Genomic DNA, 24,422 nt, shown 5'->3' with positions numbered 1-24,422 from the left:
TGTGTGTATGTGTATGTATAAAACCATGGTCTCTGCAGGGAAAATGGGTTATAAGTTCCAGACATTTTAAAATGGAGTTTAGAAATATAGTTCTTTTCTTTATGTTGACATTTCTAGCATTATGGAGGTACTTGCCAGCATTAGTAGAATCAGGTAAGATTAAGATAGCAAAACTTTATCAAGGAAGTGATCCTTGATCAGCACGTAGGGCCATCATGGCAGTTTTATTGAGTAGTGACATTGTTTTTAAAACGTAAGTAACACATGAGTAACACGGTCTTCTATGGGTGGGGAATGGCAGGAAAGAATCAAGGTGCTCAATGGAATTAGGAGATGAGCAGATTTACTGTTACTTCACTGAAATAATAAACTGAAGCCATGGTTTGGAAGTCCTTGAAGACCATGAACAGTTTTAATTAGATTGGCAAGTTGTTGAAACTAAGATGTTTTAGTTTAAAAAGGGAAAGTTTTAAGGGGTGAGTAGTAGCTGCAAAGAATAGTGTTCAAATGCTTTTCATCTTTAATCTTGAGAAAGCGTCAGCTCCCCTGTCTGTAATCATTTGAGCTTTGGTTTCTATGAAAAATTACTGATTTGCCAAAGGTGGTACTATTTCTTTGAAATACATGGAGTTATAAAATGGCCTGAATTTTTTTCTTTCATTTCCATGCCTATATCCTAACATGACCAAGAATTAAAATTTTTTTTAAATGCCATTCAGAAGTGAATAGTATGTACCATAAGGGGAGTGCTTTAGAGTAGAGATATAGGATTTTATTACATTTTTATTCAATTAATAGCATTTGTATAATTTCTTTTATATCTTTCTCTCCATTTAGGAATCTGGTTAAGAAATATTGCCCTAAGCGTTCATCCAAAGATGAAGAGCCTAGGTAAAGTATACGCATTTTTGTATCTATTTATAAAACATCTGTTTACTTACCTAACAATGTGATGTCATTATGCAATTATATAACTAATTCATAAAGTATTTATTAATAAACTCATCATGCGCATTTTATAGATTGCCAATTCTTAGTCATGATGATACAGAACCTTTGATATTATCAGTAAGCTAGTTAATCCTTGAATTACTTGTAAAAAGATACTCAACTAATATGAATAGTACCTTAGAAGCTAGGCTAGAGATTAAAGATATGACTTCATGATGTTTACTAAAGAATGAATAAGATTTTCTTAATTAAAGGAAGGATAAGCTATTTTAAAAAAATAATTTGGAGTGATTTGTCTTTTGCCTTGTGTTTGTGGTAACTTTACATTATACTTTACAATAGTATTTCATAATTAATTTCATTTTTGCATTTTTCCAAAGAACTTTCAGTAAGATAATTTTATGTTAAAAAATTCATATACTAATTATGTGAGAAGGAGCCACTATTCCCTTTCTTATAAACGTTTTATCTCTTTAAATGGGCTTGATGAACTGGTTTCTGAAATAGTCTAAGTGAAAGGTGTTAAGTGAAATATAGACCACATGTCTGTATTTGTACATGTGTCACAATCCTCATACCTTATTTTATCGTGGTTTTTGCTTTATTATTTTTGGTAGAGAAAATATTCTAACTCTTAACTAAATAGAAGAAAGGAAAACAGCTTTTCAGAGTAATTAGAATTTCCCGAACAGAATAAGAGAAACTAGAAGTCCAGTACTAGCTTTTTGCCAAGGTTATTTGCATAGCAAACTTTTATTAAATGCTTATTATTTTTAGTGCAATGTTCTAGGCACTTGGAGGAGATAGAATGTTATTATGCACAAGTAACTTAGACATACAATAGACAAATACATATATAATTGTATTTCAGATATATAAGTGAAATGCACATAATCCAGAAATCTCTTAAGGAGAAAGGAAGAAAATGGACTTCAGAAGCTTTTCTCTCTCTCTCTCACACACACACACACACACACACACTTATGTACATATGTATGTCTGTATACACGCATGTATCATGTATATGTGTGTGTATTAATATTAGAACTACCTGACATTAGAGGTCAGGATTCTTAGGTTTGTTATGAATTTCTGAGCTATCAGACCACCATATTAGCAGTATTTCACAATTAATAAAAAGTTAAAGTATAAATAGATCTATGTATTTTAATACGGTGACTCTCTGTTTCTCTCCTTCCCTCCACACACATTCTTTACCCTTATTTTTGCCCCCTTTATCCCAATTTTTAGTGCCAACCATAATGGCACCTTACTTCCCTTCAGGAGATGGGCAGGCAAACAGGCAGCTGTGTCCAGAGCTGATACAAAAGTTGTCCTGTAAATCACCCATCGGGATGCACTTGAGTGGTATGATTGGCAGGTTCCACCCTGGCGCAAGCACATCATCTCTGCAACAAGTTCAGCTTCCAAGCCTAGGAACCCAAGTTCATTCCCAAGGTCAGGCCAGTAATTTGACATCTTAAGTAATTACCAGTGATTACTGCTGAAAGGGTCTGCAGGTAGTATTTTTCTTTCTTTTCCACACCAAATACAATTTTACTTATAAATTAAGATTGCTTCAAGAGGTATGGAAATGTGTGTCCATTTAAAGACCTAGTGTAGGAGCTTCCCATTTGAAGTTCATGAGTTTAACTGTAATTAAGTTGAATATATTAACATCTGTCATCACCCCAAATTCTGTTTATACTTCACTAAAGGCATCCTCAATGAATATAAAAATCTGCTTTTTCATTTCACATTTGTTTTTGACAGATTTACCTCCTGTATAGCCTTTTTTAACATCCTTAATGAGTTAAATGACTATGCTGGACAACGAGAAGTAGTAGCAGAAGAAATGGGACACAGAGTATATGGTGAATTAATGAGATATTCTCATGATCTGAAAACAGAAAGAAAAATGGTAATTACCATATTTTATATCCATGTAAAATATTCAAAATATTGTAATTTAAGAAAATCACTAGCCTACTTAATTTTAATATATTTTTCAGCATAGAATGATTTTCTCTTACCCTAGATTTTTAATGGTTTAATGATATCATTAAGAGAATTTTACTTGCCTAATTTGTACAGTCCTTTCTAGTTTAAAATAGTAATCCATTTTATGGGATTATGCCAGTTGATAACTTCAAAATTATTTCCTGCTAAGAAGAGGTGTCACTTGGATGGCAATCTCTTTCAATGAGTGTCTTGATAGATTTCATTAATCAACAAGGCTTTTAAAAAGTTATGTAAGCATTATGTAGAAAATTTTTATTTAGTTTTTAAATATAATTTCATTTTATATTTTTACACTTTTTAGCATCTCCAAGAAGGACGAAAAGCTCAGCAGTATCTTGACATGTGCTGGAAACAGATGGATAATGTGAGTTTTAATGTTCACATGATTAATGCGTAGTTTTGTTAAACCCTTTTGGAGTCTATTGTGTATTTTGTATTCTGCATCTTTTTGAGTTTAACGTGTATAACAGCAAGGCAATAAACACGACACCAATGATAATCGTGAATATACCTATGTAGTTCTGTGTTGCAAAGTATGAAAGACTCTCCATATAGAAGGTAGAAGAAGTAAAACATTTATTCAGACACCAGAGAACCAGATCCCATAACCAGGCAATCTGCTCCCATAACCAGTCAGCCCACATTTTATCATAATAGCAAGGAACTTAAAACACAGTATCACAACATGGGGCCTCGCCATCCTGAAACCTCTCTGACCCCTGCTGGGGCCTTTCCAAAAACTCACAGTACAACTATCACAGGTTGACTTTCTTTACCTTAGCTTTAACTATCATAACGGCCATAACATCTCTCTCAGCATTTTCCAGTGACACAATTTCCTTTTCCTCTCAGCAGGCTCCTCCCACTACATGTGACTTAGGTTTCCTCTGATGTAAGCAGGTCACATGACCTATTAATGGGTGGAAAAGATCTTCAAATCTAAATTGCTATTACAATGTGTCAGTGTAATTATTGAAAATCTACATTAGATTTATTATGTGATAGCTTATCAAATAGTAAGCAGAATATTTAGTTGTGGGTATGGTGGTTTTGTTTTTACTGGAAATTTTCACCTTTTGAATTCTACAACTTATGTATGAATGCTCAAAGTAATAATGTTTTGACCACTTTAAACTTTGGAAGGAGTTCTTGTTTCCTCTATAGTGACTACTAGAAAATTTAAAGATAAAAGTTGAAGAGGCAAAATAGTCAATTACTGATTTCGGTATAAAAAAACCCCTGGGTTCAAGGTCTGCCTCTGATACATTGATTGCATAACCCTTAATCACTTTACCTTGTAGTTCCTCAGACAGTTCTCTGAGACAAACTGCAAAGAACATGGTGATCTTTGTTGATTGGTAAACTCTTCATTGGGAGCTCCCTACCCTGAAATCACAGGTCTAGTCTAACGGGGGAAAAACTGTTTTTGTGGCATATATAAATGAGTCAAATTTAATATAATGTTAAATTATTCATTCTTAAAATACTTATTAAGTACGTGTGTATCTGTGTGCCAAACACTGGGGCCAAAAAACCCACATTGGCATAGAGGAACCAGCAGCCCCCATTCTACTCCTGACCTATAGTCCCATTTTCCCTTTCACAAGTTTCTGTGGGCCTTGGTCCTCCTAGTTTTTTAGTTTGAAGTGGGTATAGCCACTCACTCTACTCCTTCTAGTAAAAAGAAGGGCCAGGATCACCAGGCCTTATCAGCCACCCTGCCATTTTGCTATCTGGCCATTGGCACGTATATGTTAAACACTTAATAAATTCTTTATCTCTCTAATGTGGCATGAGGTCACTGATGGAATACTTCAGGGGTCTGTGTTTGCCCTGTTCTGTTTAATGTTTTTCTCAGTGACTTAAGTAAAGGCACAGATGATACACTCATCAGATATACAGATGACACAAAGCAGGAAGAACTAACACAATGGATGTCAGAGTCAAGATCCAAAATGACCTTGTCAGTCAAGTGCCTTGAACCAAGTCTAAAAAGATAAAATGTAATAGCAATAAATGTAAAGTCTTGCACTTGGATATAAAAAATACAGTTAAAAATAGAAAATGGGGAGTCTTGGATAGACAGTGATTGTTAAGAAAAAGATTTGGGGGTTTCAGTGGACTACTTTGCTTATTCCATTGGATTCAGCATTGTGATGTAGCAGCCAAAAAAGCTGGTGCAATCTTAAAAGAAATGTAATATCCAAAACAAGGAAAATGATATTTCCACCGTTTTCCTTATACCTCATTTGGAATGTTATATTTCATTCTGAGCACCCCAGTTTAAGAAGGGCATTGATAATCTGGAGCATGATTTTGAAGCTTCTTAATTCCTTGTCATGAAGATTGGATGAAGGAATTGGGCATGAGCCTGGAGAAGGGAAGATTCAGAGAGGAGAAGAGAACAATCTTCAAGAATTTGAAGCACTATCATGTTGGAAGAAGGATTGAAATTTGCTCTATTTGGCCTCAGAGACAGAACCAGAAGCAGCAGAGGTTGCAAAGTGGCTAATTTAGTCTTGAGTGAGGAAAATTTCCTAGTACTTAGAGCTGTCCAAAAATGAAACAGCTGCTTCAAGAAGTGGTGGGTTCCCTCATATCTGAGGTATTAAAATGGAGGCTGTATGACCTAAATTAACATGGATCCTTTTTTTGTATGGGTTGTACTAGAGGGCTGTTGAGGTGCTTTATTCCTCTGTGGTTCTGTGAATAGGTCCGTTTCCTTAGAGAGCATCCACCCATTATTCTTTCACCTTTTCTTCATTTTCCTTTTGTTCTTCTCATATTTATACCATCCATCCCTAAAACCCAAACTTTCACTTTCCCTATCTTCATCAAAAATCTAGAACTGAATGCTTTGGTTTTATTGCTGGGAGATGGGAAAGTGTAAATCTGTCTGCTTAAAAACCCCATTCCAAGAAGGTTATTGACAGAAAAAAAATGCTCAGAAGTGCTCATAGCAGCATTAATTGTGAGTAAAAATTTAAACAGCTGAAAACAAAATATGTGTCCAGTGACCAAGATATAACTATAATGGATCTTATGTGACACAAGGAATGACAGACTGGAAGAATTATAGAATTGGGAGAAGGCTTATACACAATACAGAGTGACTAAAGTAGAGTCAAAGAACAGTAGATAAAATGATGACAACAGTGCAAATAAAGTCACTCTAGAGGGGTTCTTAACTTGGTGTCTTTTTAAAAAAATAACACATTTCAACATAATTGGTTTCCTTCATAATCCTACATGTTGTATTTTGTGCTTTTAAAAGAATTATTCTGAGGAGTCCATAGGCTTTTACCAGATCACCAAAAAGGACCTATTGACATGAAAAAGGTTACGAATTCCTGTTGTAGTAGAAGCAAAAATCCGATCATGTACAAAGGTGGCCTTTATCTTCAGAAGCTGCCTTCTGCACTGTGTAACATTTAAGACAAGTGCACTGATTTTAACATACAAAATGATTGCTTAACAATTGAATTATTTTAATTTCATGGTCAGTGTCATACTTTTACATCTACAGAGTAAAAAGAAGTTTGAGAGGGAGTGCAGAGAGGCAGAAAAAGCTCAGCAGAGCTATGAAAGATTGGACAATGACACCAATGCAACCAAGGCTGATGTGGAAAAGGTAAGATGCCTAAAAATCAGAAGCTGACTCTGAGGTTAAAAGAGGACCTCACATGCTTCTCTCAGCATTTGCAGTTTCTTTGGCTGGTATTTAAAAGTTCTCTTTTTTTGGCCCTGTAGATACTGTGCATTTATTGTTATAAAGTCAGTATAATTTGAGGAGTCAGTGATTGTCTTATGTGTTATGTGCATAGACATAATTGTTGCTTTCGAAGAGCTTTTGTTTCAGGATAAGTAGAGTATAAAACATGCTTATAAATTAAAAATGAATGAATGAAAGAATTTATCATTTTGTACCAGGCCCTGTCCTAAGTGCCTGGGATAAATTTAAAAAAAAAAACCCAAAACAATTCCTTTTTTCAAATATAAGAGTAAATTAGGTTCAGGCCATATACCAAAATAAGCTTCAATGGATACGTGACCCAGATATAAAAGATAACATCATAGACAAATTAGAGGAACAAGGAAGAAAGCACCTTTCAAATCAATGGAGTGGGGAAATATTCAAAACCAAAAAAACAGGAAGGGTGAGAGGAGGAAAAAAATGTGTACAGTTTTGAGTAACTGAAATTTAAAAATTTTAAAAGGCTTTGCACAAACAATTCCCATGCAGCTAAGATTAGAAGGGAAACAGTTGCAACATGTTTTTCTGATAAAGGCCTTATTGCCAACCTACATATGGAGCTGGTTCAAATTTATGAGAATAAGATCCATTCACCAATTGGTAATTGGTCAAAGGATACAAATAGGCAGTCTTCAAGGAAAGGCATCTCAGCTTTTTCTTTTTCTGATTTTCACTGTGGCACACATTCTTTTTGGCTTTGCTCTTGAGGTCCCCATTATGCCAGTCAGTCTTTCTCTTAAAGATTGTCTGGCATTACTCAGTTCCACCTCCCTGCTCAAAGAACAAAAAAGATCCCAAATTCCCCTCAAGTTGGCTAGGGGGATGGGATGTTTGTGTATCTGCACTATAAATCTCAGGGTGCCAGTGGCTTCTTAGAATTCTGTTACAGAAGAAATAGCAAGTAGCCAGAGCTGTTCAGAAATGTTTGATGTATCAGTGAAGGAAAGTTAATTCCTTTTAAAAGTTCAGTGTAAACACTTTAGAGCCCAGAGATAACTTAGAGAACATATAGTCCAATTCCTTAGTTTTAAAGCTCTGGAAAAGTGAGGCCCATAGATGCTGAAGTGGTTGACCCAAGATCACATTAGTAAGAGACAGAACTAGTGTTTGAATCAAGGCCCTTAGACTCCAAATTGAACACTTTCTGCTGTTTTCTGTTTGTAGAAAAGTTAGGAATTTTTCTAGAATGAACCTAAAATTAATCTTTAACATCAGCAACAACAATAATGTTTAGTATTTATTAGTATGGTTTACATTTAATCTTATTGTTATGCTGATAAAAAATGGGCTAGATGTTTTTATCTTCAGGTACTGTACAATTTAAGGCATTTGGGATTGCTATTTGTTCTATGAGGATATGTTGGGCTAGCACTTAGAGTTAATTGTTTAAGCTGTCAGATCAATTTAGTGCAATTTAGATCCAGTGATACTAAATAGATTCTGGTGTCTAAAAAATAAAATCAGCACTGTTGTCTTCCTAATACCCAATACTAGCTTATCCACTCATAAAATCTAGTCTTGGTTCATAAAAGTGTGAGTCTTCAAGAATAATTTAACCATTCATTTTTTTATTTATGATAGCTTAGTCTGACATATTTCTTTGTAGGCTAAACAGCAGCTGAATCTTCGGACACACATGGCTGATGAAAATAAAAATGAATATGCCGCACAACTTCAGAACTTTAATGGAGAACAACACAAGCATTTTTACATAGTCATTCCTCAGATTTATAAGGTAAGTTTTGTAAATGAAATGAAGCCTATGGTATATTTGTGAAAGGTCTTATAATTTTACATTTTGTCTCTCAAATCCAGGACACCTCGGATATTTCTAGATCATCTGTTAACCAAAATTACCAATAAGTTAAATTTGCATGATTATATATTTCAAAAACTTTTTTTTCAGATTTTATTTGATGGCATATTCCTAAGGATTAAGATAATAGCCTACAGAAATGAAAGAGAAACATTTTAAAAATAAATGTTAGTTATTCTTTGTCATTAAGTGTTTTGTTAAACAATTGGGAATCTGTTGCAATGTGATAGCTTGAGTAGTGCAGTGGATTGAATGCTGGATCTGGAAGTCAGTAAAACCTGATTTCAAATTTGGTTCTAGATCCTACATGTGTGACCGTAGGCAAGTTATTTGACCTCTGTGTGCCTGAGTTATAATAACTCCTAACTCTCAGGGTTCTTGTGAGGATAGAATGTGGCAGTACATGTGAAGCACTTTGGAAACCTCCAACTGCTATATGAATTCTACCTGCTTATTGTTATCATTATTGTTATCACATCTAGTAGTATGCTAAGGCTTTTGATCATCGTGCCACATTCATTGGTACATTTTCCTCTTTATAATTTCTTGATTGATAGCATCTTCAGGAAATGGATGAACGAAGAACCATCAAACTCAGTGAATGTTATAAAGGATTTGCAGATTCAGAACGTAAAGTCGTTCCAATCATCTCAAAGTGCTTGGAAGGAATGATTCATGCCGCAAAGTCAGTTGATGAAAGAAGAGTAAGTACTCTTAAATGCATTCTACTTGGATGCGTATGAATAAAAAAATCTTTAAGGTTTACGTGTTAGTGGGTATTTCCCTTCCTGGGAGAGCACACTACATATTTGGAATTTTAACTGTATAGTTTAAATTCTGTTTGGTTTCGAATTATTTACTGCAAAGTTGTCACATTTCATTTTTCGTTATTCTTATAATACATGATACAAAGTTCACACATTACTTTTAACCTTTTCTCTTATAGAACATAATTCCTAAGAATAGGCTGCTGGGTGCTAAACTACTAAGGAAGGATATAACTGCCATAGTTGTAGCCTTTTCATACTCTTAGAGGACAGGTGATTGCTGTTTTCTAGTGTTTGAAAGATGGGGCCCCAGAGGCTGCACAGAGAAGCAATAGGGGAAGCTTCAAAGGGGCAGATTTAGGCTTAAGGTAAACAAAAAGTTAACAAATAGAGCTGTTATTCAAAAGAAGAATGGATGTTTTTAGGAGTTAGATATTTCTTCACTGAAGATCTGCAGTCAAAGGTGAATAATAAGTTATTTGTTGATGACGTTGTGGAAGAAATGCCTATCCATGTACAGATCAGACTAGGTTGCCTCTCATCTCCCTTTCAGCTCAAGAGATTTTAGGATTCTTTTAAGGTGGGCCCTTTTCTTTAAGTTTCATTTTGGCTCAAATCTTAAGTAAGTTAAAAAGGGTAATAAACTGTTTAGAGTGGTTCCTTGAAATCATAAATCTTTAAAGTAGATGAGATGGTTAAAATTGAAATTCAAGTAAACTGACATTTATTAACTGTCTTCTGTATGTGGTTGCTAAGAGAGCTAAAATGTTTAGGTAAAACAGAATTCTTGATTCCATGGCGTTTATTAGATAATCGAGATACAAGAAATACATAAATAACTAGAATAGAGAGTAATACATAGTAAGTGAATAAAAGATGTATAGCTATAGTGCTGCTGAATACAGATACAGTACTATAGACTACAGTCTCTGATTCTCAGAAAATGTGAAGAGGGCAGTTTCAAAATCAGAATAAAACATTTAACTAATTTGTTACATTGAGGATCTTTTTTCATGGTTTGAGGGATGTAGGAGTAGCTTGAAAACGTGAATGTGTCTCTGTCTTTCCTCCACTGAATTTGGAGCAAAACTATGAATTGAGGCCAAAAACCTAAATTTAACTAAGTTAAAACTCTGGCATAGTTTGACAACACTCCTGGCTACTCTCACCCATTTTCTTGCCCCATCAGCTGAAAGAAGATAGTTTTAATTTCTTTCAGCCTCAACTTAACTAAAAGAGCATAGCGAGTGTAGCTCAAATAAGTTTGACTGAAAGCTATTCTCATAGTTTCTTGAATCATTTGATTGTCAGGTATTTTGGACAGTTTTTAAACATTATGTTTTATAAGAGGGAATAATTATAATTGTAAAAGGTTTAGTATCTGTCAGATAACCTTTTGCGTTGTAAGTCTGTAAGAAACCCCCCAAAATCTGCTTATTTCAATTCAGCAAACATTAAGCAAATAAATCAGTAAATATTTATTAAACACCTACTATGTGCCAGGCACTGTGCTAGGTGCTGTAGATAAACCTGTGATGAATGAAATATTCTTTGCTCTGGAAAAGCTTGCATTCTAAGGTAGAAGAGACAAGGAGATATATACACTTGTACATATATACACATATCATACACAGTTTGGTGTGTATGTTTAGATATACATGTGTGTGTGTGTATATATATACAATAAATATAAATAACAAAGTAGTTATCCAAGGTAGTTTAAAAGAGAGGGCACTAGCATTAGGAAAGGCTCCATATAAAAGATGGTGTTTGAGCTATGTCTTGAAGGAAGGAGGGGGATTGTCTCTGGTAGAAGTGAGACTTGAGTGCATTTCAGGCACGGGGGTGAGGGGTAATTGTGCAAAAAGAAGAAAGAGAAGACGAGTATAGCTGGTTTGGGTTGGGAGAAGGAGATTGGTAGAAAGGTTGGTAGGACAACATTGTATAAGACTTTAAAAGCTAGATAGAAGAGTTTATATATGCTTCTAGAACAAAGGGAGGGGACTTCCAGCAGATTGCGTATTTCCCACATACTTTCTTCAGCAAAAATTTGAAGTTCACATTGAAGTGAATACCGAACCAAAAAAAATACGATGTGAAACTACAGTTAAGTAACTTCTGTCACAGAATTGCCTACAAAAAGTCAGCAGGAAGCCCATGGGTAATAGGAAGGGGGATCTCCAGCAAAACCAGTACCAGCACAGGCTAGTAGTGTCCAGCCTCCCAACATGGCCAGCACCAGAGATACATGTTGCCAGTAAGACTATATCTGGAGCAAGTGCAGAGGGCCTCCTGAGAAACACCCAGGGAGGTCAGAAAACCCTAGGGTCAGGAGCTTGGAGCAGCTTCCTGGGGAGCAGAATGTTCAGTGACAGCACTCAGACTGGAAAAAACCTAGGCATTCAGGTTCTCTAAAATTTGTAGCACTCTGTCCTGAGATGCAGTAGAGGGTCCTGAAGATACAGTGCTAGGAACCTGGAAGATCCAGAGGGGTTTAAGTTTGGGAGTAAAAGAACTCAGGTGACTCAGGGTGAGATTCCAGCAGAGCATGCTACCTAACCCAAATGTATTAGGTGGCAGAGCCTTGTCTTGCTACAAAGCCACAATTTAGGAACTAAAGCTGAAGGATGGGAAAATCAAAATACCAAAACAGTAAAAAAATTATTGTCTATCTATATATTTAGCCCTCCTCCTCCCCCCAAAATGGAAGGTGTCTTTGTAACAACTGCAAGCAATGGTTCAAAGGAAAAAAAATGGATTTTTCACAAGGGCTATATAAATATCTAGAATAAATGAAGCAGGAAATAAAAAATGAAGCCTGCTGTTAAACAATGCAAAAAACAAGTTAGAGATAATGTAGGAATCATTGAACTCCCTGAAAACCATGAATTTAAGCTTGGACACTATGATTCAAGAAGTAATGAAAATGAAAACTTCCTAAATCTCTTAGAAATAGAAGTCCAAATGAAGAGAGGACAATGCCACCTTTGGAAGGAAAGGAAAAGTCCCAGCAATATCACAGCCAAAATCCCCAGCTCCTGTATCACAGCAGGGGAAAAAATGCAATCACCGAGCAAAAAAAGCAGTTCTAAGTGCTTGGGATCTAGTCAGGTTCACCAAGACCTTTCAGTCAGCAATAAAAAGGGAGAGGAAGTTTTGGATGACAATGTCCTGCAAGTTGATAAGTGACCACAAGTCAGTATATCATCCTAAAAAAGAAAAAAAAAGTTCCTTGAATGGCGTAGAGGATTTTCAAGCATTTCTGATGAAAAGACCAGAGCTTAGTAGGAACTTTGAAATACAATGAGAGTCCAGAGAAACCTAAAAGGATAAACTAATTTGAGTGATTCAAATGAGACAAAACTGCGGTGGACAGAGTGAAAGAAGGAGTTCGTGGTTTGGCCATCGCCCCGGGGGCAGCAGAGGAGGTGCAGCTACAGAACTACAGCTGCAGTTGCTTCCGGCCCCAGGCCCACCTGGTGGGAGGAATTAAGTGGCAGATCAGAGCAGGAGTGCAGAGCCTGCTTAAGATTTTTGTCAGGTCTGGGTTGGCGGTTCTTGGGGGAGGAGGAGCACTGGTGTGGCAGAGCTGGCTGTATAGAAATAGCTCTGAAACAACAGCACATCCCCTCAAGCTTGGAACAAAGTACTTTTTACTCTACAAGCAGTCATACCCTGCTGAAGAACTCAAGGGTCAAGTAAATTGGCTGGGAACATGGCCAGGCAGCGAAAACTGACTCAGATTCAGACTCAGACTTTGGAATTTTTCTTTGGTGACAAAGAGGACCAAAACATACAGCCAGAAGAAGTCAACAAAGTGCAAGAGCCTACACCAAAAGCCTCCAAGAAAAACATGAACTGGTCTTGGGCCATGGAAGAGCTCAAAAAGGAGTTGGAAAAGCAAGTTAGAGAAGTAGAGAAAAAATTGGGAAGAGAAATGAGGAGGATGCGAGAAAACCATGAAAAACAAGTCAATGACTTGCTAAAGGAGACCCAAAAAAATACTGAAAAATAATACTGAAGAAAACAACACCTTAAAAAATAGACTAACTCAAATGGCAAAGGAGCTCCAAAAAGCCAATGAGGAGAAGAATGCCTTGACAGGCAGAATTAGCCAAATGGCAAAGGAGGTCCAAAAGACCACTGAAGAAAATACTACCTTAGAAGTCTAACTATGTAAATGAGAAAAGACATCTGATAACTTTAGGAGGTGGTGGAGATAAGTGGAGGGCTTTACATATTTTAGTATCATTGACCCTCACAACAACTCTAGGCAGTGGTTATTATTCCTCCCATTTTATATATGAAGAAAAAAGTCTGAGACAGTTTAAGTGAGTTGGGCAGAGTCACCCAACTAATAAGACTTTAAAGTAGGATTCAAACTCTACCCAGTGCTCTGTGATGATCCATTTTCATTATCCATAGTCAAATGAACACATTTAAATTATGACACTCTGGTTCCATACTTAGCATATAATCACAGAATCATAACAGAATTGATGCCAAACAAAAAGAGATCCACTGAAACATTTTTCAAAATTACAGAAGTGAATAGGAGGAAATTTCAGAAGGAAGCACAGATAAACAGGACAGTTTTGAAAATAACATGCTCATTTTTAAAGGAAATAGTTTGAAATGGAGGATCAGAGTTAAATATGTGATCCTGTTTATGGAAGTGCCTTTCATGTATGTGTAAGTTCAGAACAAAACATAATTTAGACACAGTGCCACTGAAGTTTATTGAATAGAAAAGTGATATGGCCAGGTCTGTGCTTAAGGAAAAGCACCTTGGCAACAGTGTGTAACACAGACTGAAGTGGGGATGATGGTCATGAAGACTTTAGGCAGGGAGCTCGGTTAGGCTTTTGCAATATTCTAGGTAAATGTTGAAGAGGTCTTGAAGGAGGTAGCTGTGTGAATAGAGGGGAGTGGGGTGAAAGAGATGTTTTGGAGGTAGAAATGATAAGATTTGGTAACTGATTGAATGTATGGGTTGAATGAGAGTCACGAGTTAAGGATAATGCCAAGGTTATGAATCTGGGACACAGGAAGAATAGTGGTGCTTTCAGCAGAAATAGCGGAAGTTTGGAAGCTAGGTGGGTTTGAATTTCTTTTATTTGCTAGGCTGATCAGTTTCTCTTTGATTGATAGTAGAGTTAGTGACAATATCTAATTTTTGTGTGTGTCTTTACTCTAGTATTGCTTTTTCCTGATTATATTTTTCTATGCCAAAAGCAAGAATATTTTCCTTCCATTCTCATTCTCAAATGCCTTCGGGATTTCTTTGCACAGTTAGATTTCTTGCCAAGCTTTCTTTAAATGATTTTACCCTCTATTTTCTCTCTGTTATAAGGCAATACTGTAATATACATAATATACTATAATGTACATAATTATCTATCACATTTTTCTTCATAAGATTTTATGCCATTTTCACCTATTCTACCTTTATATTGAAGTCACTGAGTGTCAACATATGCTGATAATGTGGGAGGTCTTAACCTAGTTCTTCGTGGAATTTCTCTACCTTTTTCATCTCCTACCTTGAGTGTTTGTGCATTAGCTGAAATTATTTTAATGGTGGTCTTTCTGCAACAGCTTATAATGGGTACTCTTAAAAGATGACCAAATAGTCAAAGAAATAATAGTTTTTCTTGTTGTTTTGGCATATATGATAAACCTTATTATGTCAATTCCTTTGTCTCATAGATTTCCTGTGAGCCATGTTTCCATTTAGCTGTAAGCTTCCTTCTTTCTTCTGCTTTTGTTTATAACAAGAATGTCAAGTTCGATACTATTCAGCTCCTTTAATAATACTTTTTTTTCTCTCCAGCCTTTTAATTTTTTACTTTTTTAACATTCAGTTTTTTATTTTAAGTTTCAAATTATCTGTCTTCTTGCCACCTTTCCCTTACCTGTTCAGAAGGCAAGCAATATGATAACCCATTATACATGCGAAGTCATGCAAAACTTACTATTTTATATGTAGTCATGGCTAAAGAAGTCATTAAGTGTCTTAGATAGGGTTGGATCATGAAGTAAATTTGGTCTGTTGCCAGCACTGTACTCAAAACCAAAAGGTTTAGAATTTAGTTCAATTTTATATTTTACCCTGTATCATGATAGAACCTTCCAGTTGTTATACTTTAACCTTTAAGTACTCAGAGTCACCTTTATGCTGAGATCAGGCAGGTGAGTAGGACTTTGTAAAAGATTACAGATATTTTACATTTTTCTTTCATCAAGATTTTTATTAAATACTGTTTTCACCAATAAGAACAATAGAGTTGCCGCATTTGAATTTTAACATCATAGTTCCAGATATACTTATAGAGGAGGCAGAAATCGTACTAAAGAAATTAAGGACAGGAAGAGCAATGAGATTAAACCAAGTGTACAAAGAGGAGATCCATGCTGGAGTTGACACAATAGTGAGAATGTTGAAGGATCAATTTTCAAGATATGTGAAGGAGAGAGAGATACCAAAGCTATAGAAAAAAATTTCAGACCTTATCAATACCAGAAAAGGTAACAGAAAATAAACAACGATTGATTTATTTGCCTCCTCTTTCTCATTTATACAAAGTCTTTGAGACTCACACATTAATTGAAGGCATCCTCAAGGAATTAGCATTTGAGAACAGACTTTTACAAGTGACATTTCACAGTGGATCACATCTTTATGATTGCACAGTTGATTGAAAAATGTAAAGAATACAAGATCCCAGTTTGCTTGTTGTTTGTTGGTTATGAAAATGCGTTGTTTTGGTAAAGCAAAATGCTTCCTTAAAGGCTTATTCCATCAAGGTATCTCCCATCTATGTATCAGTGTCATTCAAGAGTCCTTTGAAAGTTACATCAGAAGTAACCTTGCTCAGTGATCTTCTGATCATAAACATCAGACAAGGCACCAGTCAGGAAGATGTATTCTCCAAAAGTGTTTGCCATTGTGATAGAAGAGATCCAGTGTAGGTCCCACACTAGAGGACTTTAATACATAGATATATATCTGTATTTAGATAGAGATATATAGGTCCTCAAACATCTAACATCGTGGTTTCATAGTTTAATCATTTCCCATGACCTACTCTGCTACACACAAAGATAATCATATCCTTAATCTTGCCATCATCCACAAATGCAACACCTCTATGTTCAAGAATTCTCAAATCCCCTAATCTCTTCTCCCTTTGCCTTGCAATTCCAGATCCTTTTCGTTATCACTGTGCCTTCTAATTCTTCAACCTGTCAGGCTATCACTTGTTTCCCAGACTATCACTCTTGTACTAACTGTACCCTCCTGCTTTTTCCGTTATCAGCCTTTAGTAAACCAGTTCAATTCTACAGAGTGTCTCTTCTCTTTAGTTCCTTGGTCCACCTTAATCTTTTGAATCCTGCCTTTGCAACTATTTTCATGCTACTAAACAAAGCTGGGCAAAATCATGAATAATGCTAATTAAATCCTCTAGAAATTTATGTTATATTATTTCAACTGGGTCTTTACTTTGGCAAGGCAATCTTTCACACCTCCTTAATTAACTCACTATCTCATTCCCCACAGTGGCTTTTCCAAACCTTTTCATCCCTCCTCAAGCTTCCCATGACTCCCATTTCCCTCATCCTCTCAGCTGAGAACCTTGTTCCGTATTTCATTAAAAACATTGAGGCTATTCACTGAGAGCTTCCTTTTCCCCTTCTCATCTCACATCTCCCAGATCTGCCTTCTGCCACTATATTCTCCTCTTCCTCTCGCTCACATAAAGAGTAACCCTTCTCCTTTCTACGTGTATAAGTGATTCGATTTCATCTTGTCTTCTTGAGCAAATTGCCTCCTCTATCCTTCAATCTCTCCCCTCCTGCTGGTTGCTTACTTACTGCCTATAGACATGTCACCTGCATTCTCAAGAAACCCTTCTCTCTTTCCTCCCTCCTTCCCTCCCTTCCTATTTTTCTTCTACAAAATGACTGATATGGACATATATTTTACCTGATTGCACATATATAACTTGTATCAGATTGCTTACTGTCTCAGGGAGGGAAGGAGAGACTTTGAATCTGAAAATTAAAAACAAAATAGTAAACCGAATGTTAAAAAATAGTTTTTACATGTAATTGGGGGGGAAAATAAAGTATTTTTAAAACTAAAAATTGCTTTACAATATAGTTATCATACCTATTCAGCAAACCAGAAATTGTTTCATATAATAACTTAATTCTACAGGTAAATTTTTTTTTGTAACAATCCTTATAAAATGGCTGAAATTTTTATATCAGGATTTTGTAAAATGAGCATAGCATTAGAAATCATATTCCTACCCTACAGGATGAAATTTGAAAAACATCTCATAGGAATGAATTAGCAATGATAAAGGAGTTCTGCACATATTACTGATACCTATGTATTGTTTTATTTAGGGGACTAGAATATTCAAGTTGGGTAAGGGGTGCTACAAAGTAATTTATATTTTGACAGTAGGACTAAATAAAATAGATAGACCCAAGTAATTCCAGTAGTTGGTTGAAGGTTGGACTAGACAATCCCTTATTGTAACAAAGCTTCCTTGAAATGAATTTAGTTGTAATGGATTTTTTATCTACATTATTCATTTTTAAAATGGTAATGAAACTGTTTACTTTTTAAAATAATATACATATGAACCATCTATATCATCTTTGGAATGGCTTATATAAGTTATAATTTTTGAGTGGTTTCCTTAAGAATTGTTTTTCTGTAAAGTAAAAGTAAGAGAGGTAAAAGGATATGGTACTCCTTCCAGAATTGCCCTCAACTTTAACAAAGATTACATTTCCTCTTTAACATACATACCAGTTGGGGGCAGCTAGGTGGTGCAGTGAGTAGAGGACTGGCCCTGGAGTCAGGACCTGAGTTCAAATACGGCCTCAGATACTTGACACATATACTAGCTGTGTGACCTTGGGCAAGTCACTTAATCCCAATTGCCCTGCCCCCCCCCCCCCCCAAAAAAAAAAAACCCCATACATATCAATTAATGGAAAATCTCTACTGCACAGTTAAAAACTCTTAACTTATGCCAACTTAGACTGGATCCTCTAAAGCTGAAATTCTTAACCCGGATTCAATGAACTTGTTTTAAAACTGCATTTCGTATTATGTTTCCTGTAGTCCTGTATGTTTTATTTTATGCATCTAAAAAGCATTATTTGGAGAAAGGATTATAGACTTCACCAAGCCACCAAAGGTTTTCAAGAGATAAAAAAGGTTAAGAACTACTGTTTTACAGTTTATTTTTCACCTCTTTGATTCTCATCTTGTATGAATCCATTTCTGTCCTTATAACACTTAGTTGGATTTCAGTTAGTTAGTTAACAGAAACTCTAAGGATCAATGTTACAAGTAAAATGGAAATTTGGATTTACAACTAAATAATTTGTGTAAATCTGTTAGGAGCCAAAAGAAAGAAAAGGACTTTTTTCTGTTGTTTATTTCAGATATATCTATGGGTTGGTATTTTTGAGTGATACTCTAAGTAGACAGAAAGAAACTATTTGCAACTAAGTTGTTCATTTAATAATTTCTGTAAGATTTTAAATTTTGAAATCCATTATACAATTTGTTAGTATCCCTTGCCTTAGTTAATGTTCTGAAAGTATCACCAACATATGTAGAAACAAAAGTAATGGTTTTAAAACTGTAAATTTCCTGTGCTCAGGACTCGCAAATGGTGGTTGACTCCTTCAAGTCTGGATTTGAACCTCCAGGAGACTTTCCTTTTGAAGATTATAGTCAGCATATTTACAGGACCGTCTCTGATGGTACAATCAGTGCCTCCAAGCAGGACAGTGGGAAGATTGATGCCAAAACCACCGTAGGAAAGGCCAAGGGCAAATTGTGGCTTTTTGGAAAGAAACCAAAGGTAAGATCTGTAGGTTTATTAGACTAATTTTTTAAAACCAGGGTTTCAGATAGTTTCGCATATTAGCTGAAGAAGTTACAGTTAGCATAGATTTTGAATGGCCAGTTATTTGGAGGTGTGTTTAAGAATTTAGTAATTAAATGTTAATAAAGAATTTTAGATTATATGCGAATTTAATAGAGTGTAGATACTTTTCTAAGCATGATGCTAAAAAAAATTGAGATCAAACTTTAGCTATATAACCCTGGAATTTATAAGACTGTTAATGAAAGTTGCTAACATTTTGTTAATGTTTTGAATTGTAATTTTATGTACAAAATATTCACAGGGTCCAACTAAAAGATTATTAGTACTATTATTGACAGTCCACATAAAAAATTGATCACCTGTGAAAGTTGATTTGTTCATATTCAATCTCATAAATTAAGTCTTCCTAAGAAAATCTTAGTGGGCAGTATTCAAGATTTTTAGTTAATTGAAGTTTAAAGTCATTACTTTAATGAGAGAATTCTATTCCATGCCTAGACTTGTTCTTTTGATTTGTTTATTTAGGTAGATCCATTTCTGAAAGCAAAGTAGAATTACTTGTTTCTTATCTTCTGGTTTAGTCATTGTAGTGGTTTTATCAATAAGGAAAAATAGGCTACTTGTATTTATTGTATTTATTAAATGTAATGTTTATTTGATCATTCTAAAGAATTTTCTAATCTTGGTATAGGTGTAAATAAGAACTGAAAATAATGTGAAGCTACTACTAAGCAAAGTTGTAGTTGGTGATGAGTATAAACTTAATTATTAATGAATGTATTTCCAGCTGAGAGAAGATATAGGACCAGACTGTTGAAAAGCCATAAGCATACAGAAAATAAACTTTCTTGCCTATTCTAGTTAACAGTGAGCCACAATTTAAACTTTCTTCCACGTCTTAAGACCTGTTCTGATTGCTGTAGCTTCAGCAACAATCATAAGGTACCCTAAGTGTGTAAATAAACGTCCCCTATGAGTACAGTAAATTACCTCATTATTCAGGAATCCATAGAGATCTACATGTGCAAGTCCACTAGCTCTCTTGAGGATAGTGTTTTTAGTTTGTGCCATTTAAGTTTTACTTACTGTATTTACCTTGTAAAAAAGAAATGAGTGGAATGGTATATTTTAAAAGTATATTTAACTTTTGCGGTTATTTAATTTTCAACAAGTGTTAATTGAACTTTTTGTAGTATATAGTAGGATACATTTTTGTGAGGTTTATACTGTGGGGGAAAAAGTGTTGCCAAAGATAGCATTTTCATTTAAAAAGAAAAACCACTATGCACATTTGGCTTATTGATTCCTTTCTTTATTTCCATGTTAGCCACAGTCCCCACCCCTTACCCCTACTAGTTTATTCACATCCAGTACTCCTAATGGGTCCCAGTTTCTCACATTCTCCATTGAACCTGTGCATTATTGTATGAGTGAAATAAAAACAGGGAAGCCCAGAATTCCTTCTTTCAGAAGCCTCAAAAGAGGGGTAAGTTTAATAATGGGTTAAAATGCATGATGGCCTATTGTGTGTGTGGTGTGGCTTTTAATACTCTCCACCCTCATTATAAGGCTCTTTCTGAGAATACAGTTATAAAATGTCACTGTAACAAGCATAGCTACCCTCAAGTTGAAAGAAAGAAATCTCCTCTTTATAACATTTGAAATGCTTGATTCTAAAGGATGGTGTTATAAAGAGGGTGGTGGGTGCAATCATGTATTTAAGCTATTTTTCTGTTTACATGAAATCATGTGTGTCCACCACTGTCTTGTACTGTATTCTACATTACCTACAGTAATTTATTATTAAACTTTGTCTTCTAATAATTAGTTATGCTGATTTCATCTGCTAGTTTTCTAAAGCATCATTTTGGTAATAATTTAAATATTTTAGCTCCACTTAAAATATGGTACTTAAGTTGAAAAAAATGTAGGTTCTTAAACTTTTAGATGGAAGCGATTAATAAATTATGTTTAAATTGAATGGGGTCTCTTGAGGATTTTTTAAAAATGTAAAATGCCTTCCATCAAAACATCTAACTGCCATTTTTTAGCCATTTACATTTACTAATTTATAATGTTGTGTATAAATAGAATTTATTTTGAGAGACAATGAAATAGAAAAGTAATGTGGTTACCTAGCAACATATACTATATTAGTTTTAAATAAACTGGTATTATTATTATCACATTATGTCAGTGAAGCATAGTCTGGCTTATTTTTGTTTAGGGACTTAATTTGCTTTTTTAGAGTATAGTTTTAGATACATTTTTTAATATCTTGTTTGGCCATTTTTTATTTATTATGAAAAGTAAAGTTATTTCTTTATATGCCATATCTTGATGACGTAGAGAGAGAAAAAAAATAATCCGCAACAATGTCATTTGAAATGTGTTCATTAACTGAAATCTGACCTGACATTTACATTTAATTTTTAAACTTAAAAATCCCTGCCCAATATCAGATTGTTATAGTTATGTGTAACAGTTGATTACACATAATACAAAATTTGTTAGCTTAGTATAGTATTTGATCATATACAGCTCCTTTGGAAAAGTGTGACCAGTGATTTTTTTTTAGCAATACAGTGATTATTTCACCGTTGAATTATTACTTTTGTTAATTCATTTTAGCTTCTTCATAATCTGGCCATAACATAAACTTTGTTGTGACTACCACAGCTAATGCTGCAAAAATATAAATAAAAATAAAGATTATTCCTTTAAATGACCAACAAGAATGATATACACTTACAGTTCTAGTGATACGTAAAATGTTATAACTTTTAAAAATCATTAACAATAGTGTAGGTGGGTTCCAGTGACTGAATAAAGAATGTAGAATTACCCCAACGGTTCAGTGTCAATCCAGACTGTAATAAAAGCTTTGTGTTAAGTTACATGAATTGTGAGAAAATATAGTGTTAACTACCATATTTTTTATTCAGCGTAGTTTTTTATTTGGGTCTTTTTTCTTTTGGTCTCTCTTTTTATAGTATTGAGCATACCAGGCCTTTATTACTATATTCTGTTCAGTTTAGGGAGCCTTGGTTTGATGTGGAGAACTTTATAGCAGATTCAGATGTATAAAGAAAGAGGTTGTTTAAGAAGTTGAAATTGTCTGAGCTTGGGCAACATAAGCCTCAGGTCGTGACCTCTTTACTTTTTTTTTTTTAATAAGAGTAGAATTTTAGAGTTATAAATTTTGGAACTCCTGTTTGCTTGCCTAATAATTCATTTTTATTTGAAAATATCTTGCTGATTTAATGGAGACCTGGCTTTTTAAAAAATCATGTTCTCTGTCCAAATTCCTATTGGCTTATCACCTTGGAGCCAAACAAACATTTGACTTGGTTTTTTTTTCCTTCACAATTTAATCTGTGATTTTGTCTGAGACAGGGGAAGCTCTTGAAGTAATAACTACTTCCATAGCAGCAGATTAAAATCTGGTTATGTCTTAGTAGATGGAGTTGTCTGAAGCAGATGACCTGTCAAAGGTCACACAGCTTATAAGAGTTTCATTCTGTGTCTTCCTGACTTTAAGCCAGGTTGCCTCATATAGTTATGTACAGTATCAGGCTGTGACACTTATTTTATTTGCTTTAGTATCAAGAGATTAATTTGTGGAAATTGTGTTCTTTTCTATTTTGAGTAGGCTGAGAGAAAGAATTGAACTTTATTAGTCTTATTAATTCTATCATACAAGTGTTCAGATAAAATCAGAGTTAGACCTGAACCATGCCCTTCTAAAATATTATTTTTAAGCTTGTCTAAATTGTCATTACAAGAAATATTATTTGGTTGACATTTATTTAACACATGCTACAATTAAGAATGAGAACCTGACATGCTGAGTCATACCAGTGTTTTGATTCTGATCATGGAACTGAGGTGCTTTTTTGTGCAAGAGTATTGAGATGTACTCCAAATATTCTGTCTGATTTTGTTTGGTCATAAATCTGCCTCATTTGATGTTCAAGAAGTGCTCTCTGTTCTGATTGAACTAGTGTTTGATGAGTAAAGTGGTGTCCATACCTTGTGTGATTTTTATAGATATCCATGAGAGATTTCTCAGATTTTGTCTTATTGCAGTTTAAAAAATCTGGTCTTGGGTAGAAAATCTGGTGATCACCTTCTCTATTTCCGTTGTTTCCTTTTTTTATGCAGTGAGTGACCAGAACAGCAAGTAGAAAGTGTAGAAACACCATAGTTTTGTACCAAATATTTTTCTGTTTTGTTGTAAAACATTTATTTATCTCAAAATTTGACTTAGTGCAGCTGTATTTGCTGCATCCAGATCAGTGAAACACGGTCTATTTAATATGTAGTAACTTTCTGTTATCATAAATTTCCTTCTAAAGGATAACATGATAGCCATCATAGAGCTAATGTGCATAAGTTACTCATTTATTCATTTTGCAGCCATTTTTAAATATCAACTATGTGTGAAGAACTGTGATTTAAGTTAAAAAGAACTCTTTGCCCAAAATTGTCATGAAAGATAATAAATGTCAGATACATTGCATGTTTTGTTTTCTTGTCCTAAATGTGATTTTATTCTAAAAACATTTTAAGACCATGACAATTGAAATACATTATTTTAGCCATGCTTCATGAATCCCCATGAATTATTACCAGCAATGCCATAACAAACATAGATTGATATTTGTTCATTCTCATCTCTAGCAGCGTAACAAGTATCGTAAGCATTTTATCTAGATTTATTTGAAAGGCCCATGATAGCAAATGTCATCCTCTGTTATAATCATAAAACATTTATACATTTAATCAATGCATTATAGATAAATGGGTAGATATTTTTGTCAGATACTTGTTAAAATTCATCCAAAGATTAACATTTCAATTTTTTTTCTTCTAAATTTAGGATTTAGAAAATTAAATCAGAGTGCGAAGTAAAATTTTCTTTGTCTGCAAATTTGAATAAAGAACACTAACAAATATGAAGATAATTTACTTCATAAAAATCTCTGATGCGTGACAAGGATGCTAGTCAAGATACCTTTACATAGAGTAGCAGTTTCAGCCTACCACTAATTAATCTGTTGGTATGTAATGCAAAAAGATATATACTATATGAATATTCTAAATAAAGCATATTTGAGACTTTTCATGAAGATGGCAGCTCTACTTAGGGAAACAAACATAGAGTCAGAATCTGTGCCATTTAGTTC

At 34.6% G+C, this 24,422-nt stretch overlaps 1 protein-coding gene across 6 annotated transcripts in view; it reads left to right on the top strand.

Moving 5' to 3' along the window:
- The window catches only part of FNBP1L (formin binding protein 1 like), a 112,743-nt gene that overhangs the window by 75,321 nt on the left and 13,000 nt on the right, over nucleotides 1–24,422 (top strand). For 4 of the 6 annotated variants that reach the window (XM_036766508.1, XM_036766506.1, XM_036766509.1 and 1 more), the window contains exons 3-9: nucleotides 838–891; nucleotides 2,725–2,872; nucleotides 3,275–3,337; nucleotides 6,500–6,604; nucleotides 8,334–8,462; nucleotides 9,101–9,247; nucleotides 19,003–19,206. In XM_036766508.1, coding sequence (XP_036622403.1) covers nucleotides 838–891; nucleotides 2,725–2,872; nucleotides 3,275–3,337; nucleotides 6,500–6,604; nucleotides 8,334–8,462; nucleotides 9,101–9,247; nucleotides 19,003–19,206 — 850 coding nt within the window. Of the gene's footprint in view, nucleotides 1–837; nucleotides 892–2,724; nucleotides 2,873–3,274; nucleotides 3,338–6,499; nucleotides 6,605–8,333; nucleotides 8,463–9,100; nucleotides 9,248–19,002; nucleotides 19,207–20,560; nucleotides 20,720–24,422 lie in introns of all 6 variants that reach the window. The other 2 variants (XM_036766503.1, XM_036766505.1) reach the window with 1 other exon arrangement.

Source organism: Trichosurus vulpecula, chromosome 7, assembly GCF_011100635.1.
Source record: "Trichosurus vulpecula isolate mTriVul1 chromosome 7, mTriVul1.pri, whole genome shotgun sequence".
Classification (NCBI taxonomy): Eukaryota; Metazoa; Chordata; class Mammalia; order Diprotodontia; family Phalangeridae; genus Trichosurus; species Trichosurus vulpecula.
Note: the sequence above shows the minus strand (reverse complement) of the source record. Positions and strands in the feature narration are given on the sequence as shown.